This window comes from Strix aluco, chromosome 1 (genome assembly GCF_031877795.1).
Source record: "Strix aluco isolate bStrAlu1 chromosome 1, bStrAlu1.hap1, whole genome shotgun sequence".
Classification (NCBI taxonomy): domain Eukaryota; kingdom Metazoa; phylum Chordata; class Aves; order Strigiformes; family Strigidae; genus Strix; species Strix aluco.
In genome coordinates this window covers 81,600,003-81,619,562 of record NC_133931.1, presented here as the reverse complement: position 1 = coordinate 81,619,562, position 19,560 = coordinate 81,600,003, and the positions used below count along the sequence as shown (strand labels likewise).

The window sequence follows — 19,560 nt, the reverse complement described above, 5'->3', positions numbered from 1 at the left end:
TTAGATAGCTTTCAGTACTTTTGTGTATACATTGTAACTATTTTCTATAGGGTGATTACCACCTGAACTTGTTTCTTATGTCAGAAGCTCAGGAAAAAGATTTCCTTGGGGACAGATTTGTTTATGAACACATTTGGATTTTTACATAAATGATCGGTACATCCGACAGAGTGTCAGCAAAATCTTTATTTTCATTGTCATATGAGAAGAGAAAACCTGATAACAAGGAGACTCTCTGGTCATTTAAGAGGGCAACCTGCACTGTGATATCCAATTAGGAGAAAGTTGTGTTATGTACACCTGTAGCAGACAGGTGTATTAAATTTCATTGCCCTTTTGTCACGCAGTTAAAAGAACAGCGTTTGAAGTTTTTCTGCTTGCTCTGGTAATAGCATGCGTGAAGGCTGTGTAGATACATAGTTTTGGGAGCTGCTGAAAATAAGATGTTAAAGGTCAGATTATTTTGCGATGTCTTGAATACTAAAGCCGCCCTTGATGCAACTTTTCAGCTTTTAGCGCAGTAACAAAGTGTGACTTTTCGGGTCTCTCTTCCCGAAGAAAAAAAAAAAGGGGTAGCTGCTGCGGTATTCGCGAGAAGCCGACTGCCCTACAAGCCGCTCTGGCACTCACAGTCCCGACTGGCACCCCCGGGCCGGGCGGGGGGCGCTGGGTCCCGGGGCCGGCCGGGGTCCCCCGCGGGCGGCGCTGGGGCTTCGCTGGCTGGCCCAGAGGGGGCCACCGGGAGATGGCAGGGCTGGGGGCCGCCGCGGGGCTGCAGAACCCCGGGGGATTCGGTGTCGCTGCGGGTTCGGGGTCCGCTTCGCTCCGCACGCAGGGAGCCGCCGATGCCGATTCCTCCTCGGAGAGGCCGCTCGTTTTCATTGGAAGCCGGGGCTGACCCGGGGCTGGCAGGGGAAGTTAAAAAACCTCCCAGCCGGCGGCGGGGGGCGGTGGCGGCAGCCCCTCGCCTTGGCAACGGCAGCGGGCGATGGAGGCAGCGGCGAGGCCGCGGCAGGGCCTGGCTGACCCCGCTCCCGCCGGGCCGGGCCGGGCCCTGGCCCCGCCGGAGAGCAGCAGGGAAACGCAGGTGCGTCGGGGGGCGGGGGGGCGGCCCGGCCCGGGTGGCTGCGGCAAGCGAACACCCAAAAAAGTCAAGTGCGAAGGGGAGTGGGGCCGTGGCCGAGCGCCCCAGGGCAGGGCGCAGCGCCGCCCGCTCCCCCCGGAGCCCCCCCGGCGGCCCGGCCCGGCTGAGGGCCTGGGAGAGGCGGCTCCGCGGTCCGGCGGGGGGCGGCTGCGTGTGTCCGCGTATAAGGGAGGTCGTGCGGGTGGAAGGAACTTCCTAGCGTTTGGCGTCGACGTGGGAAATGGAGTTTTAGAGGCTCTGCTTTGGGAACTTTTTTTTCCGGGCGACTTCTGTGGGCCAAGGCGTCCCGCAGGGACTGGCGGTCGCTTGCACCTCTGTGCTTGTTTTGTACGGAACAGCGGTGACTGGTTATCGCTCTGTTTTCCTGAGATACCTATATACGTTGATAAAAAAAGATAACTAGAGCTAACTTCCCCTGTTGCCTCCTCCGAGAAGGTATTTTTATCTGTGATGAAATTCACGAACTTTCCTTGTTTATAAACAAAACACGTGTTGTTGTATTTTTAAGAGGGCAGCTGTTTCTAATGTGATTACTTGTGACTAGACCAGGTATGGAAACACTTAAGGTTCTTCTCTCAGTAACAGTGGCAGAGGATGCTCTTGAGACCTGCCATAAAATAAGAGGAATGATACGATGTGCCCTGACAAATCCTGCTTCCTGCCTTGCGCTGAACGTCTGTCGCTTTCAGCTCTACTCTGATAATTATTTTATTACTAGTTTTGTTGAGTCAAAAAATGTAATTATACAGCACTCTTTCAAGTGTTAATATTTAATGAAACTTTTTTTTTTTTCCTAAACTATTTGTTTTCTCTTTGTTTTGGCTGAGTCCTCAATGTATCTAAAACCAGAAGTTTGCAGTATGGTCTTTCACTATTAATGGAAGTTAACTTAGTTACCTTTTCCTGGTAGGGGGTGTGTAGTTAATAGATCCTGGGAATGGTTGGATTTCATTAGATTTCCATAATGTTAAAGCAGTACAAATGCACCTCACTCTTAGCTTTTGCAGGAGTTTACTGGAAACTTTGCAAAACCATTCGGGCTGATATTTCTGTACAATTACAAATATGACAAGTTATTGTGCCTATCTCTTACAAGAATAACTTGTTTACTGGGAGGCCTGTCCTAGCAAAACTTGGTTTTAAAGTCAAGAGAATCAGCCTAATGCTGTGGTAATATCATCTAGAATAAACTTCCATCAAAATACATAATTTGGTTTATAAGAGATTAATTAAGAAAATATATTTAATTGATATGTAGAGCTAAGGATAAAAAAGAAGCCACTATCTCTCAGTTAACATTCATTTAAATTTTGATCCTAGCGTTATTCAGTTGAGGATTCAACTACTGCTTTTTCCTTTTTCTTTCTTGGATATGTGGCTATGAGGTTAAGTAGTCAGAACTCTTTTTTTTTTTTTTTAAGTGTATAGTTTTATTATATCTATCGTTGAACACATCATGAGCTGGAAACTTTTGCTCTTGTGCAACTTGGGAATTAAGTCCATATTAGTAAATAAGCGAGTCTTGTTTGTCTCTTCTAGAATGGAGCTTGATAATGTAACTTGTCAATGACCAAAAATATCCTCCTGTGTTTTAGCAGCCTATATTTTGCAGGGAATGGGGTGGAGGAAGATAGAGGTAAAGGAGGTTTCTTTCCACACTTCAGCAATTCACAGTTTAATCACAGAAGACAAGGAAGCAGCTGTGTTGCTCTTGTGCAGAGTGACCTGCCTTAATGGAAGTTTTTATGAAACAGACCAACATAATAATTATTAACCTTTCCACTTCTACCTTAAATTTGGGGATGTTCAGGTACACTAGCCCATGTAGAAATAAAGAGTCCTTTCCCACTGCCTCCCCAGTGGATGTACAGTGGATCTGTAAAATAATAATGGGAGGTATGTAATGAATACCTCTCTGGTATTGGCACTTCCCCAGGAAAACAAAATTAGGACACTAAGAATTGCTTAATACCAGGTGTAGAGCAGTATAAACAGGGAAAAGCATTTGATATATCAGTGAAAATAAGGGAAAATGTTTAAGACAGTGACAGGTGTTTGGCAGTAACTTTATTGAAAGAAATAAAATGCCCTCTTCTCTGGTAAAGTTTCAGCCTAATTCTATATGCCATAATGTTGGTATTGTCCTGATAGGAAACAATCCTTAAACTTTATTGGTATTTCTGTTCCAAAACAAACAAAATACAGAAGAGGCCAGAGTCAGATTGCTGTTAAGTCACTGAATTCAGGGACGCATGCTGTAGGAGTTATAACCCAGCAGGTCATTGCTAAGGAAAATCCTTCACTCAGCCGTCTACATTGAAATGGACAGGGGTAGAAGGCTCCATAATTTGTCTTTCTGAGGAAGCATGCAAAGTTGCAAAGAGAGGTGGTTTAAGGTGTGGGACCTGGAAAGAAAAAGTGGATGAGAAGATGGAGCCGCTTCTTTAATGTGTAATGAAGAGAGAGAAATTATCTGACTTTTGTACTTGTATTTTTTTTTAGCAATAATTGGATATCTTTCATCAGATTAAAAAGTATCCACTTGCTAACTGGTGGCCGACAAACGCTTGGGTACAGTTACTGAATGTCAAAGCGTGCAGCAAACTGCATGAGGCAGCTGTTACTGTAGTATAAGATAGCTGAAGTAATCTTAACAATGGCTAATGATAGCTAACCTACTGGAAGACAGGGAAAGCTGCTTTTTATTTTCATCACCAGTAAAATACTACAAGAAGTTGAAAGAATATGCAGCAACGAAAAGAGGAACCAATGCGATAGCCTGAGAACCATGGCTAGATTTCTTTAATTTTCTAACAGGCATTTTTAATCAAAAGAAAATGAAAAGCCAAGTATGCTGTCTTGTTTGGAATATAATGACAGTTAAGCAATATATCAACGCGGATTGCACTTGCTAAATATATTTGGATGAAGCATGACATCAAATGTTTAGATGAGAAAGAAGGATTTTCCTTAGTCACAATTAAGCTGTGACTGGTTAAAAAAATGTCACAGATCCCTACTGATTTCAGTTTTCAGTAGCTAAATAATATATCTGAAAATGCTTAATAGACACAGTTCCCAAGAACTGTGACTGCTAATGAGGGACTACGTCATCATTACAATTAATATTCAGAAGATTTACAGGTGGGGAAGACCTCTGTCACTTAATCTAGATCAGACAGTGTACTCCAAACACATCAAGAATGATGACACTTCATGACAAATACAATCATGTACCACAGAAGCAGAAAGAGGCTTAGTAAGGGCAGCAGCTGCAGGGCATCTTGCATTTTGTCTGACCTCCTCCACTCTAAATATGCAGGGGAGAGATGGCAAGCTGAGGAAGCAGCAGTTGCACAGCTCTGGTTGCTCAGCAACGGTTCCAGCTTTCTACTGTGTGTATGTGTGCAGGCATTAGCAGTGGTGCTGTTTCCAGAAAGGTCTCATTTATTGCCAAGGAGTAAATTCCTCTCTGACACAGTTGGAAGGTATTCCACATAGGCATGGGCTGCCTGTGTATGTCCCTGAAAGCCCAGGATAACTTATAACTTTGTGTTATTGCCACTTCTGTGGAGCTGAATGGTTTTGACATTTGTTTATGTAATATTGAAATTTGAAATACAAACTTACTGTAATGCCAAAGTTATGTAAAGGGAAACACTTGGTTATTGACACATACAGTTGTTTCTGTTCTTAGATTTCTGAGCGGATGTTTAAAATACCTGAAGGTTATTGGGGTAAGGACCTGGGGTTGAACAGCGGGGCAGGGGACAGTGCTGGGTGCCTTCTGTCTCTGTGCAGTTGGACTGCAGATGCTGAAAGGCTGCAGCTGGTCCAGTTTAACTGCACAACAAAACGGGGCATGATAACACCAACAGTTCTGTGAAATAACAGCATGGCTCCCATGTTGTGTTTCTGGGATACCCAGTGGATTATAGGGTATTACGAGTAGTGGATTAAAAGTGAACAAAAAGGCTAAATGCAGATGTTGTGGTTTAGGTCCAGAAGACAACTGAGCACCACACAGCTGCTTGCTCACCCCTTCCTCCTCAGGATTGGGAAGGAGAAGATAAAGCAAAAGGCTCAGGAGTTGAGTTAAGGACGGGGGATGACATAACCACTATGGTCATAGGCAAAAGACAGACTCATTAAGGGAAGAAGAAGGATATCAATTTAATTCAAACACTAACAACAGCAGCATTTAATGGAGTAGGATAATGCGAAGCATTACCATGTCTTAAAAACACCTTCCCCCCACTCCTCTTTTCTTCCTGGGCTCAGATTTGCTCCCGATTTCTCTACCTCCTCCCCTCCAGTGGTGCGGGGCCAGGGAATGGGGAGGGGGGGGGGGGGGGGGGGGCGGTCAGTCCTGCTGCTCCATCCTCCTCACAGGGGGAGGATTCCTCACATTCTTCCCCTGTTCCAGCGTGGGGTGCCTCTCATGGGAGACAGTCCTCCACAAACTTTCTCTGAGGTAAGCCCTTCCCATGGGCCACAGCTCTTTCTGAGCTGCTCTGGTGTGGATCCCTCCTGTGTGTTGCAGTCCTCCCAGTGCCGCACTACAGCAGCGGGGGCTTCCCACAGAGTCCCGGCCTTCTTTGGGTGCAGCCACCTGCTCTGGCGTGGGGTCCTCCACGGGCTGCAGGTGGGCATCTGCTCCACCATGGACCTCCATGGGCTGCAGGCGCACAGCCTGACCTCTCACCACAGGCTGCAGGGGGTCTCTGCTCTGACACACCTACCCCTCCTCCTCTTTTCTTCAACTGACCTCGGTGTTTGCATAGGTGTCCTGCTTGTAACTCCTCCTCACAATTCCCACTCCTCCTCCCAGGTTCCCCTTCTTAAATATGTTATCACATAGGTGCAGCCCCTGTCACTAATTGGCTCGGCCTTGGCCAGAGGCGGGTCTGACTTGGAGCCAGGGGAGCTTTGAGAAGCTTCTCACAGGGGCTGCTGCTGTAGCCCCCTCCCCTGCTATCAAAAACCTGCCACGCACACAAACCGAACACAGCAGAGAACGGCGCTTGGCATTGCTTATGTCTTCTAGGGTAAAGAAGGGTAGGCCGAGTTACAGAAGACTTCTTGGGGGCTCTTTCAGGACAAAAAAAAAAGTCTTCATTTCATCAATATTTTGAGTACAGATTTGCCCCTGAGTATTTATACCATTTGTACTCAAATCGGTTGGAACTGCCTTTCCTGCTTGTCTGAAGAAACAGGAGGGAGGTACTCTGTGGAGATTTTGGAAGCGTTCAGGACTCCTAGAAAAGCTGAAGACATTGCTAATGTATAATGATGAAAAATAATAGTATGTAGTATAAAGAATATTAGAAACTTCAGGTTCCTGAAGCAATAAATCCTTCATGATATTGAATGTTGAGTTGTGTCTTCTAATCTGTATACTGCAACAGATTTTTCTCTAGTGGTTCCCATACTGTTGTTCTTGTCTTGCACCCATAAACCCAATAGTCTTGTTATGGCAGGTTGAAGAATGGTCTAAATTGCAATTTTTAGAGTAACTTAAGGGATTTTACTTTCATTAGCAGAACACAGGAGAAGCTGGAATTTTATAACTGAAATATGTGACTCAAGTCTCTATATGTTGGACAGTAGTTTATAAAAGAAAATAAAGAGTTTTTCCATAGCACATAGACAACAAATGTAAAAAACCATCAGACTTTTACTACAGGAAAAGTGTTTTATTTTGCAGATAATAGTGGGTGGAGTATGCAAGCTGCAGCTGCTAAAGGATTATGAGATGGTAACTTGGATGTGCGATCAGGTGCCAGAAGTTGGAGGCAGTAGGATGTAGTTTCTGTTTCATGACCATTTGATTCCTAAAAATTTATAGACCCAAACCATTTTAGACTTCCAGCATGGAGAAAATAACATAAATTCTGCTGTTTATGAAGTTAATTTGGCACAGAAGACAGGAAAATGGAAAATGTGGAAATCAGGATTTCTTATGTATATTTTTAACAATCATTAATTTGAAAAAGAAATAAAACTTGCCTTCTTCCTGCTCCGAATTGTTTTCTGTTTTCAAAGTTTTTCACCCCTTCAAGAAAAACGCTTATGTGTGATGAATTGTTTATTAATATAAATTAGGTCAAGAAGCACAAACTGTATTAACTAATTTCTCTATTTTAATTTTCTATGAAATTTTGAGTGTATTTTACAAAGGATGTCTAAAGCAAGAAGTTCATATTGACAAGGATTTATTAGCAGGATTTGTAGCTGATGGCATACATTGCCTCAAGTAGTGAAAGATTTTTTGGTTTTGGGGAAACAACAACAGAAGAGTGGTGGGGAGAGGGGAAGGGAAGAGAGTGTGCTCTTCCTAGTGTGGCCAGGTACAGCAGTGATGAGTCCCAGCAGCACTCCCTCTTGGGCTGGCTTGTTTGTGCTTCCAGTGGAGCATGTGGCAATGATAAAGATGAGGATGCTGATGATGACTCTGACCTGTCTTTTCCTTGGGTCCTATTCGAATTTTGTATTGATTGTTACTGCTAATTAGAATATGCTAAACAAATGCAAATACTGCACATTCTTATTAAATCTCTCTGTACATATAGTAACCAGTAATGTTTATCAAGCATCTTTATGACTATTTTCTACTTTGTTATGTATTATGTTTGGTGTTCTCTAATGTAAACTAAAATCTTCAAAAACAAAAGGCAAAGAAAGAAAGTGAGGAAGGGTGATCCTTTTGACAGAGGGAATGGCTTCCTGTGAGAAGCATCATAACAGCACTGTTGGGGTTTGCAGGTGCAGGCCATGGGGAGTAACAGCACAAGAGCAGCAGCGCAGGAACAGCAGAGGTAAAAATCCTGCCACAGAGGCTGTGGAAAACATCCCCCTGGCAGCTTGGTTGCAAGGTTACAGAGCTGCAAGCAGCAGGCCTTTAGTATTAGTGAGGTGAAAGCACTGGAAGGTACCATCAGCAAGATGTTTTTAGATTTGTTGGAATTTAAAAACTGAGGTTTAAATCTACTGAAATACATCAGGGGATTGTTACAGCCTCAAGAAAAAGGTAAGCTTCACCTTACATGTGGTGGGGTTATTGTATCTCCCAGATGATACTGACTAGCATCTGGATGATTACTTAACTGTGGTAGAGAAGGAATTCCTGATAAAAGCTGAGAAGCTGGGGTTTCGTGAGTGTTGGTTTAGCTGCATGCAGAGAATGCGGTAACTTCAGGGAAAAGCTTTTGGAATCTTTGTTTTCTCAGGAGCATTGTTACAAGAGTATTCAATTAAGAGAGTTCTTTTCAAGTTTGAGGAAAATATGAATAAGGGGGGTTAGATGTTAACTTCCTCCTGCCCCAGCCCCAAGTTGCTGTATAGCAGTCACAGGATCATACTCAGAAAAAGGTACTGGAAGTGCTGAGTAAAAGAGGAATCTTGATACAGCAGTATGTTAGGGGAAAGCCTCCAAATGTGCAGTAAAAGTAGTAATCTAAATCTTGGGTTAATCAATAAATAAATAAACTTCCAAAGGTTTAGAACAAGAAGTGCCTTGTTAGAAGATGACTGGTTTCAGAAAGAACCAAAACCGAAACTTTTACCAAGCAGAGAATGTAAAAGATTAATTACACTGCAGAAAAGAAATATGAATTTATGGCCCATGAATGTTACCTTTTTATTTCTCCAGAGAAAGAGAAAAGGTACGAAAGCAGACACTACTACCTTGGCTGGTTGGTAAACATTATGTTTTTCATGCCATAGCAGCTACTACTAAAACTTGCCAAGAGGGTGTTTTTTGCTATTAGTCAAACAACTGGGTAGCTTAGATTAAATATACTTAGTTGTTGCAGCTCTGTTTCATTGAATTTTTATCAAACAAAGTGTAAGTAAATGAACAGGTAAAAGGTGCATTAAGTGGAATCTTGTTTGGTGGTGAATAACCCCAAATGTATAGACTGAAAAATGAGTAAGACTTTCTTAAAGTCTACTTGGAAGAAAATGTTAATTAAGAAGGTCATAACCTCATTAAATAAAAAACCACTTCCCCCCATCACTTTCTACATTTTGAAATGTACGTGTTAAAGGAGTGAATTTCCTTTTATTGTACATGTATTAATAAATTATGGGGAAGGAGGGAAAACAAGACATTTTACTTGCAATGTTATCAAATGAAAGACTTATATGAGCTAGTTAATACAGCTGAACAAATATCTCTGATTTACTGTGGAAGAAGTGCCATGAAACTTCTACATTTAGCTAGTGCTAAAATAGAACTCTTTTCAAAGATGGACTGGTAGGCTCATCTCAAATTAAGATTAGTAGGAAAGATCCAAAGGGCAGATGGAAGTTTAAATAACTTCCAAGTGACTGGAAAGAAAACGCCAAGCTCAGCTTAGCTACTGGACTATATAATGAATGTGTTGCTTATAATGGAGTGATAGAGTAAAATGGATATGCCCTTTTCTTGAAATCTGTAATGGTATAGATGTGTTGTGCACAGGTAATTTGTGTCCTGATTGCTATATTTTCCAGGTTTAAGGTTTACAGTTGGACTTGATGATCTTAAAGGTCTTTTCTAACCTAAATGATTCTGTGATTCTATAACTTACCCAATATGAGCACAGCATGTCTTAGCTGCATACCTAGCATCTGTATCTGCAGAATAAGATGTGATTTTTCTTGTGACCCATAGGTTAGATGAGTTACTCTTGAGCTCAGTGCAGCTGTGACTGGAGTTTTAAAAAGCTTTAAAGCAATTTAGTTCAGCTGTGTCTGAACAACTGTAATAGCTGTTGATTGCAGTACAAAAGTACTGCTACATGTGTAGTGAAAAAGCCTGAATTCAGCACAAGTAATCAAAAACTTCAAAATGTTAATATTACTTATTAAAAGGGACTTAAAAATTCTATCACTGGAGCTATTTTACTTCTGTGTGGATCCAGCTATGCTTCTGGTGCTGGCAACTAAGCTTAAATAGATTTGGGCCATGGAGCAACTTGCAGGGCCCAAATCGAATGGTCTTGTCTGATTGCTATTGACAGCCAGACAAAAATGTGAGTTTTTAATTGACAAACCTTTTGTTAGTTATTCCACAGAAAACAAATTCTCCAAATGGACACTTTGTTATTAATGCTAAGCTACCCAGAAACATCTCAGGCTAGTACAATCAAGCTTTTATTTATTGACTTATTATCTCATGTGGTTTGCATATTAGCAAAAAATCAGGTGTGAATCTTTAAGGCTTATGTTGCTGAATCCCCTTGCAGGTAAAGTAAATAAAGAGCAGCAGAACAGAAAATATGAACCACCACATCACTATCTTCACTTAAAGGGGTACAAAGCAGCTTGTAGAAAGCAGTTAATACCTGTAAAAATATTTACTACCTCAAAAAGTGATAAATCACACAAATAGTTTGCCATGCTGATCTGGCAAATACGTCAATTATATCTTGACAGGCTGAGTTAGTAGAGGAAGCTATCATCCTCCCAAATTTAAAGGCAACAATTTGGAAGTTAAGTCTATTTATTATGGGTATATTGCTAATCTGTACAAATACTTTTTTTTGATCTTTATAGTGATAACTTTGGCAAAAAAGTGTTATTTTTCACAAATTTGTATTTCCTTATCCAATTTGCCTAAAATGGAAATGTTTTAATCTTAGAAACTTGTCTCCTGGAATCTTCTCAATTTGTTAGACTTGGTGTCTTCTTAGGCTTAATGAAAGAGAAGTTTTAACTAGTGATCCAACGGTAAGTCTTGGAGATCCTTCTCAGATGATGACTCTTATTCCATAATTCAGCATCCTCAAGAGCAACAGAAGGTGGCTAATGTTTAGACTGTAAGATGTTTGAAAAGTTGTGGAACAGAGATGTGATCTAAAACAAAGCTGTAACAGTTCTTCAGCTCTTGGCTGTAAAGACGATGCACTATTTCTCTGGACAGGTCTGACAGCACTTGAAAACAGAAAAGCAAAAGCAACGTTTCTATAAGGCACAATAGTTCAGGTTGGGATGGCCCGTTTACAGCCTGTTGGGGAGACCATAACTCCCAAACATGAAGCAGACAGAATGGAAACACTGCTTGGCCTAGCACTGCATGCTACACAGATAATTAGCAATTCTTTATGATAAAAATCATAGTTGTCTATGCTGTTTTCTTGAAGCTAAATGCTTCATTTACTGTACTGAAACTCTGCAAATGGCAGAAAGTAATTGTTTCATGACGTTCTGGAAAATATACAACATCATCTATTAGCATTGAATTGTTGACCCCACGTGTCATAAGACGAGGCAATCTTTGGAAATACAGTACAACTTCTGCTGTTGCGCCGATTAAGAAGTTGAAGTTTTAGCTCTAGGATGGATAAGGATGTACTTATGACCTTTATGATGATATACTAAACTTGTCTTCAGGATAATGTACATGTCATAGAGTGAGATGGTCAATTCTGATAGAGAAATGGTGATGAACAGTGCATCTAAAGGAGGTTCCTGCAGACAGAAAGTATGTTTAGACTATATTAGGAATAGAGACATATATTTCAGCTGCTGTATAATGTAGCAATTGCTCTGATACAGTAATTCTCAACGTAAAGTTTGCCATCATGTATAGATTACAGATAGGTTCATACAGTGTTCATTTTTTATTAATGGTGAACTCATCACAGTAGTTGAAATAAACCTAATTTTCATCCCTGCCTTGAACAGGAGTCCTCAAGAATTGTAAAGTAGTTGCATACCTCTAAAGATTAAGGTAACTGTACTGAGACCACTTGATGAACACAAGAATTCAGTGTTTGGGTTCAACACTGTCACTTCTGCTTAGTTTGCATAAGTCATAACACCATACATTAATCCTGCATCCACACTTGTGAACATGAAATAAAGAGGATGTTTACAACCAATTAAAAATAATATTTTCTTAAATTCCTCCTGACTCAGAAACATTTGCCTTGATTTTTGGAGGCTTTACTGTCTTAATAACAAGTTATATTTTCAGTATAAAAATGAATGGATGTCTGTAATGCAGAACATGTAGTCTGATGACTGATGATATAATCACACTTAATGCTAGTGCATTTGTAGTGAGCTAAGTGGGCAGATTGCTCCTTGTTCCATCAAGAGAGATAACCAAGCTCCAGGAAAGTATCTGTGAAAGGTCTATATCTAATGTAAATGCCCAGAGTCTCAGGACTGGAGTATCAAGTAAAACCACTCAAGATGCTATAAAATGTATGTGTGAATATGAAGCCTTTTTACAGCTACCTAATTACCAGAGATCGTCTTATTAAAAGTAATTGTCTGATAGTTTTGTAATCAAATGTATGATTATATCTGTTCTTCATCTAGATGGGAAAAGCCTTGCAACAATGAAGATGGGAAACATATCCCCCACCCTCCCAATATTATCTGTACCAGGACTTGTGTCTTCTCTTGTGATTGCTGGAAAGCTTCTTAGAACCTTTTCAAAGAAATAGTATTTATCTCGGTTATTTCTGCCTTGTTGCAGAATTCTGATTTAGCAGCTTCTAGTAGCTGTGTAGACAGCAAAGGGTAAGGTAGGGTTTTTTTATTCTGGAGATGGTTACTAGTGAGATATCAGTGTGACCCACTGAAGCAGTAAACTAACATGACTTGGAATCCTGAATGGATTGAACAGATTAGTTAGTTGCAGTTCTGGAAAGGTAGGTCAGAGCACAAGCCTAATTTGTTATAAAACCTCATGTTTGATGGCTGACACACTTTCAGTTGCTGTTTGGATCTGGTGTTCTTGTAGTGCTAGTTACCCAGCTGTGGAGACATGACTGCTTGTACTAAAAATAGACGTAATGTTAGGCCTTTTGTAAACCATGCAAGTGAATCCCTTTCATAGGGGTCAAAAGAAATGTCAACTGTGTTTTTACTGTGAAGTATACATCGTGATCTGGAGGTATGGTTAACTTGCTTAGTGTGAATTCAGGGCAGTGGGAAAACCCTTGAAGTTCATGATAGAACAAGCAGGTGGTTTGGATTTCTTGCATGGAACTGCAAGAGTTTGGATTTTTTTTTTCCTTGAACAGGGGACTTGATGCAACTCCAAAACAACACTTAGGGAACTGGCAAGGAAGTTAAGCTGTATTCTAATTAGATCTCACAGGGATGTGACAGTTTTCAAGTCAAATTATGTTTTCCCTAATATTTCTCGGCTAATATCTCTAGATATATGGCCATAAGAGGCTTGATTGTTTCATTGTAAAGGAAGTGGTAATAATACTAAATCAAAGTGAGATTTTATATGTAACTGGAGCTAAAGAACAGGTTAAACTTCAAGATTACTCTGAGTAAGCTTTGGGTTAATATGCAATCTGACCTGAGAGGTATTCCCTTTTGACAATACGGAAAGAAAAAATACATTTAGCCTGACCTGCTGACTGCTGAGACAGTGGTTCTAAGATGGACTGTGCATTTGCCTAAGAAAAACAACACACCAGTGAAATCTTGTAAGAATTGGTCCTTGAACTTTTGAGGTATAAATTAGCAATTATATATAATTTATAAATTAATGAAAAAATATGTAGTTGAATGACTGTGAATCTTTTGACTTTAGAATTCACTTTTAAAATGCATGACTTAATGGTAAAGCAGTTCTGATTTAATCAGAAATTTAATTTAAAAGTACTGAATTCAAAAATATGCTGCCAAGTTAATGAGTAAGAACACCCTACTTTAGCTTCCTGGTGGGGCCTGTAGGGGGAAAAAAACCAACTTTATTTCTAAGGTTAAATGAGCTAAAAGTTGATTAGTCCATGAGCTGTTACTACAGCGATACTTTGTTGGCCTTGGAACGGCTTGAAAAGATGTTTTAATTGTTCAGTGCTAGACAACAGCTCCTGAATACCATCATTTGCACTTTCATTACAGATGGTATCACAGTGTTGTCTTTGTATAGGGACCTTTGAGCTACTTTGCTGTAGGAATGGCTGGTGTGTACGTGTGTGTATACATATATATGTATCAAATGTTGTTTGTTAGAGATTTTTCTAACTATAACCAAAGACTTGCTGAATCCCATTTTTTTGACACAGAGTGCCAAGAACTTTTGCAGTGACAGAGGAAAATGGGGCAAACTAGTAGGTGCTATAAGAAAGAAAAAGTAGGTGCCACTGCATTTATATTTGAAATGTAATCTATGGTAGTTTGAAAAGTCCTCAAGATGGAATTGTTATTTGGCAAACATTGCTTCCAAGGGAAGTAATCGTCAATAACTTTTCTGAAAAGAGAAGTCCAAGTATTGGATCCTCTTCCATAAGAAACCTTGAATTTATGCTGGAGGCCTGTATTTCTGCTTCAGAAATGTGGGAATGAGAGAATGAAGACCTCAGATGTTTTTCTTCTGAGGGAGCAGTATGAGGAAGAAAAGGAATGGAAACATATTCTTATGAAATGCTAAACAATCCAACTATGCAAATGTGAAGAATATGTGCAAAATTTGGGGTGAATTCCAGACCTCTGTTTAATGTATGCTTAACTGCTACTCACAAAGAAGAAAAATCCAGACAAGCTAGCAAGGCTGTAGAGCTTCAGGATGAAGTTTTACATTGAGATTGATCCTGTTTCATGCTTTATTGAAACCAGAGGTGATGGGCTGCATCTTGCACTTTCCTTGTCCCAGACCTAGTAGTTGTGTGATGATGGAGTAAACGTGTTAGTGAGCCAGATAAGAAGATGAAGAAAAATCTTGCCTTTTTTGCTAGTCATTATTTAAAAAGTGAGCAGTTGTCTGCCTTATTCTTAGTGGACAGTTTGGGGCCTGGTTTTCAGTTCATGTAATTTCATGTATCTGTAACTGAGCTCTTATCCAGGATGATCACTAATTTCCAAAGGTTAGCCAGTTGTGTTTACAAATGGTAGTAATGATCAGCTCAGAGACTGTCACTTCATATGTGAAATCAGGATTACAGAATCACAGAATCATCAAGGTTGGAAGAGACCTTGAAGATCATCTAGTCCAACCATTAACCTAACACTGACCCTTCTCAACTACACCATATCCCTCAGCGCTATGTCAACCCGACTCTTAAACACCTCCAGGGATGGGGACTCCACCACCTCCCTGGGCAGCCCATTCCAATGCCTAACAACCTGTTCTGTAAAGAAATGCTTCCTAATATCTAGTCTAAACCTTCCCTGGCACAACTTGAGGCCATTCCCTCTTGTCCTATCGCTTGTTACTTGGTTAAAGAGACTCATCCCCAGCTCTCTGCAACCTCCTTTCAGGTAGCTGTAGAGGGCGATGAGGTCTCCCCTCAGCCTCCTCTTCTCCAGACTAAACAACCCCAGTTCCCTCAGCCGTTCCTTGTACGACATGTGCTCCAGACCCTTCACCAGCTTCGTTGCCCTTCTTTGGACACGCTCAAGTACTTCCATGTCCTTTTTGTAGTGAGGGACCCAAAACTGAACACAGTAATCGAGGTGCGGCCTCACCAGTGCCGAGTACAGGGGTAAGATCACTTCCCTGTCCCTGCTGGCCACGCTATTTCTGATACAAGCCAGGATGCCATTGGCCTTCTTGGCCACCTGGGCACACTGCTGGCTCATGTTCAGCTGGCTGTCAATCAACACCCCCAGGTCCCTCTCTGACTGGCAGCTCTCCAGCCACTCCTCCCGAAGCCTGTAGCGCTGCTGGGGGTTGTTGTGGCCCAAGTGCAGCACCCGGCATTTGGCCTTATTGAACCTCATCCAGTTGGCCTTAGCCCATCTGTCCAGCCTGTCCAGGTCTCTCTGCAGAGCCTCCCTACCCTCAAGCAGATCAATGCTCCCACCCAACTTGGTGTCATCTGCAAACTTACTGAGGGTACACTCGATCCCCTTGTCTAGATCATCAATAAAGATGTTCAACAGGAGTGGACCCAAAACCGAGCCCTGGGGTCACCACTTGTGACCAGCCACCAACTGGATTTAACTCTGTTCACCACAACTCTTTGGGCCTGACCATTCAGCCAATTTTTTTCCAGTGACGTGTGTGCCCATCCAAGCCATGAGCAGCCAGTTTTGCCAGGAGAATGCTGTGGGAAACGGTGTCAGCGGCCTTACTGAAGTCAAGGTAAACAACATCCACAGCCTTTCCCTCATCCAATAAGCAGGTCGCCCTGTTGTAGAAGGAGATCAGGTTTGTCAAGCAGGACCTGCCTTTCATAAACCCATGCTGACTGGGCCTGATCATCTGGTTGTCCCGCATGTGTTGTATGATGGTACTCAGGATGAGCTGCTCCATCAGCTTCCTGGGCACCAAAGTCAAGCTGACAGGCCTGTAATTGATTAGGGTTGTTCTTTTTCCAATTGCCTATACTGAATTTTCATCTGCCAATGACACATAGTTACTCAGTCTTGGAAGGTTCTGTAATTCTTTGTGGTCATCTTTATTACCTTGAATAACTTAGTTCTGTCTGCAGATGTCGCTCTCACAGCTTATCCCTTTTCCACTTGACTACGTGCAGGTGCCTGGAGAGCTCCACTTACCACCTTACACCTGTTGCTGTGAGAACTATTCATTTTATTCCTATCCTCTTCTTTCCCAACATTTAATCAAGTTCTTTATCTATGAAGGGTCATTTCCCTTACATTTTTCCTAAAAGCATTTGACAATGGATCTTTCTGAAAGCTTTTTGCAAATCCAGGTCATGTTAATTAATCTTCTTTACTCTAATGCTTATTAACCCCTTTGGTGAACCTCAGCAGTTCATGATGAGAGTTTCTCCCTTTCACAGACATCTTGTTGACTTCTCCTTGGGAAGTTAAATTATTTGAGCTGTCTCTTAGTTCTTTTCTTTATTATAATGCCTGTTATTTTACCTAGTCAGGCTTCCTCATCAATTGTTTCTCATTCAGCTAGCCCTGAAAGTGTGCATTTTATAAGCCAGTGACCAGTCCTCTGATACCAATGCAGAGTACATGTTACATTAAGCAGTTTAGCTCTTTTTTCTTTGAGTTCCCTTAGAATTTTTGGGTGACTACCCATCTGATGCATTACTTACCACTGATTTAAAAATTTTCTTTTTTTGGTCATCTCATGAAGTTTTCTTCTGAGCCTTAATGTGCTGGGTTTTTTTCCAAGACATTCTGAGGAGTTTCCTACTTCTGTGATGCACTGTGAAAAGAACCTCATTATCAGCACTTTGCATTTCTTATTAGCTGTTATTCAGACTACTTCACCTTGCCTTATTGCATCTTTGTCTAAGCTGTCATTCATCTGTATTTTTTTCCTTATCATTGTTCCAGCTTTTTGGAGGATGCCTTCTTGCTTTTACTCTACTGTTTATCTATGCTGGCTGGCTTATGCTTTTTCTCAAGTCTTTCTTGGTAGAAGCTGTGCAGTTGCTCTGTATTTCCAGTATAGTGTTCTTAAATAGATGGCATGTTGTCTGCAAAGACTTCAGTCTTTTGACTGCTTTCTACCTTCTTATTTTTACTGGTTCCTCATTTTGAAGTAGAGTTTGACTGCATGGCATTTGTATTTTTTTAACTTTTGTTAGTGCTGTGAGTTGTGAAACTTATATTTTATTCTCTCCAACACTAATGTTTTGAACCTGATATTGTACCCTTTTAGGGACGATGTAGAAGATACGTGTCCTCCTGTATGTGTTGTTTTTTATGATAAACTTTCCGTGACTGTTAATGATATCTAAAAAATCTAGTATCAGCATCACAATCTGAGATGGTGTTTCCCTAGTGTACATGGAGACAGCTGAAGTTGCTGATACTGTTCCCTGCCATGGGGGCCCCTCTTATCACTGTCAGCATGTCACAGTCAATACTTCCATCCTAATCAGGCAGTCAGTAATAGCATATGCTATGTCTATCTTGTTTATGTCTGAAACTTCATTCCATTTGGCTCTGGTTGACTTGCTAAGTTGTTTGAACACTGAGCTCTTTTACAGTGGTATAGGCTTTTCCATGTTTCCTGTATAGTAAGTACCTTGATGTATGTCACAAGGTACCCGTGATACCCTCCTTATGATGAGTTTCTAGTGCTATTGTAATAGGTCTTTGTTCAAAGATAGCATCCCAGCTCCCCCAACTTTGTTTCTAGGACCTCTGCTGCTTAGGTAGAAACAGGCATATAGTTTTGGTTTTCTGTTTCCTTCCACCCTGTTCAAGGGGACAGTATCTGTTCCAGCCTTTTTCTATGGTTTGCAGTGTGGTAGGTGGCAGCCTCTGCTCTATCACGTTAGGGCTCCCTGTACTTCATACAAGTGGCTATGTATTTTGAGACCACATGATCTTTAGGGCCTGATAGCTTTTCCTCAGGCTATGTTTAAAAACACATCTCTAATCTTTTTTATGAGTAAGAGCCACAAAGTTTACCTAATGTGTTGTCATGGTTTAAACCTGTCTGGCAGCCAAACACCACACAGCTGCTCACTCACCCTCCCCAGCCTGGCGTATGGGGGAGTGAATTGGAGGGGTAAAGGTAAGGAGACTCATAGGTTGAGATAAAAACAGTTTAATAATTGAAATAAAATAAAATAATAATAGAAAATACAAATGGGTAATGCACAGTGTGATTGCTCACCACCTGCCGACCTATGCCCAGCCTGTTCCTGGCTAGCAATCCCAGAGAAGAGAAGATCCGGAAACTGCAATCCCAGAAGCGAGAGCGTGAGCTTCTTGGCCAACCCCAATCTACATATGAACATTATGTTATATGATATGGACTATTTCATTGGCTGATTTGGGTCTGTTGCTCTGGCTACGCTCCCTCCCAGCTTCTTGTACACTTGCACACTAGCAGAACATGGGAAGTCAAAAAGTCTGTGCTTTCTTAGCAACAACTGAAAACATCAGTGTATTATCAACATTCTTCTCATACCAAATCCCATACTGAATTCAAACCACAGCACTATTCTGATTACTAAGGTGAAAAATTAGCTCTATGCCAGCAGAAAGCAGGGAACTTGTTTCTTCCAAAACTGTTCCCTTCATTTCAGGACTTTCCCCAGCTTCCAGTGAATCTGGACCTTGTTTCCCTCCTTCAAGTGCACATTGAGAATTTATCATGCTCTTTAGTCTGCATTGCTGGGGATACTGGGACATTTGAGCAGTGTTAGTGATGCCTGAAAAACCTGAGCTACTGTATTTTCACCTTTGATCCTTACTCTGGCTGAAGCTGATGGACACAATGTCCACATAATTGGTAATGGAAAAGGGCAGAGAAGGTGTGAGGTTCTGTAGTTCCTTAAAATGGAAAATGTATTACTTGCAAGGTTACTTGAACTGAAACTGTCTGTCCTGACAATAATATCTCGTCATTTGGCAAGACTCACACATCCTGTTTATCTTGGTAAACAGAAGGCTAATTGAGTATCTGTCTACAAAATATATTCAGTGTTTTCTCTTTAAATTTTATTTTCTTAGCAGTGGATCAAATAGGCAAGCAGACCCTGGAGAGCAAGTGTCTTGCCTAAAGCAGGAGA

At 41.3% G+C, this 19,560-nt stretch overlaps 1 protein-coding gene across 7 annotated transcripts in view; it reads left to right on the top strand.

The window, feature by feature from the left end:
- The first annotated feature begins 627 nt into the window (after nucleotides 1-627).
- The window catches only part of DNAH5 (dynein axonemal heavy chain 5), a 157,888-nt gene continuing 138,955 nt past the window's right edge, over nucleotides 628-19,560 (top strand). For 4 of the 7 annotated variants that reach the window (XM_074826022.1, XM_074826039.1, XM_074826075.1 and 1 more), the window contains exon 1: nucleotides 631-1,087. In XM_074826022.1, the coding sequence (XP_074682123.1) occupies nucleotides 989-1,087 (99 nt within the window). In that variant the 5' untranslated portion in view covers nucleotides 631-988. Of the gene's footprint in view, nucleotides 1,088-19,560 lie in introns of all 7 variants that reach the window. The other 3 variants (XR_012623466.1, XM_074826084.1, XM_074826033.1) reach the window with 3 other exon arrangements.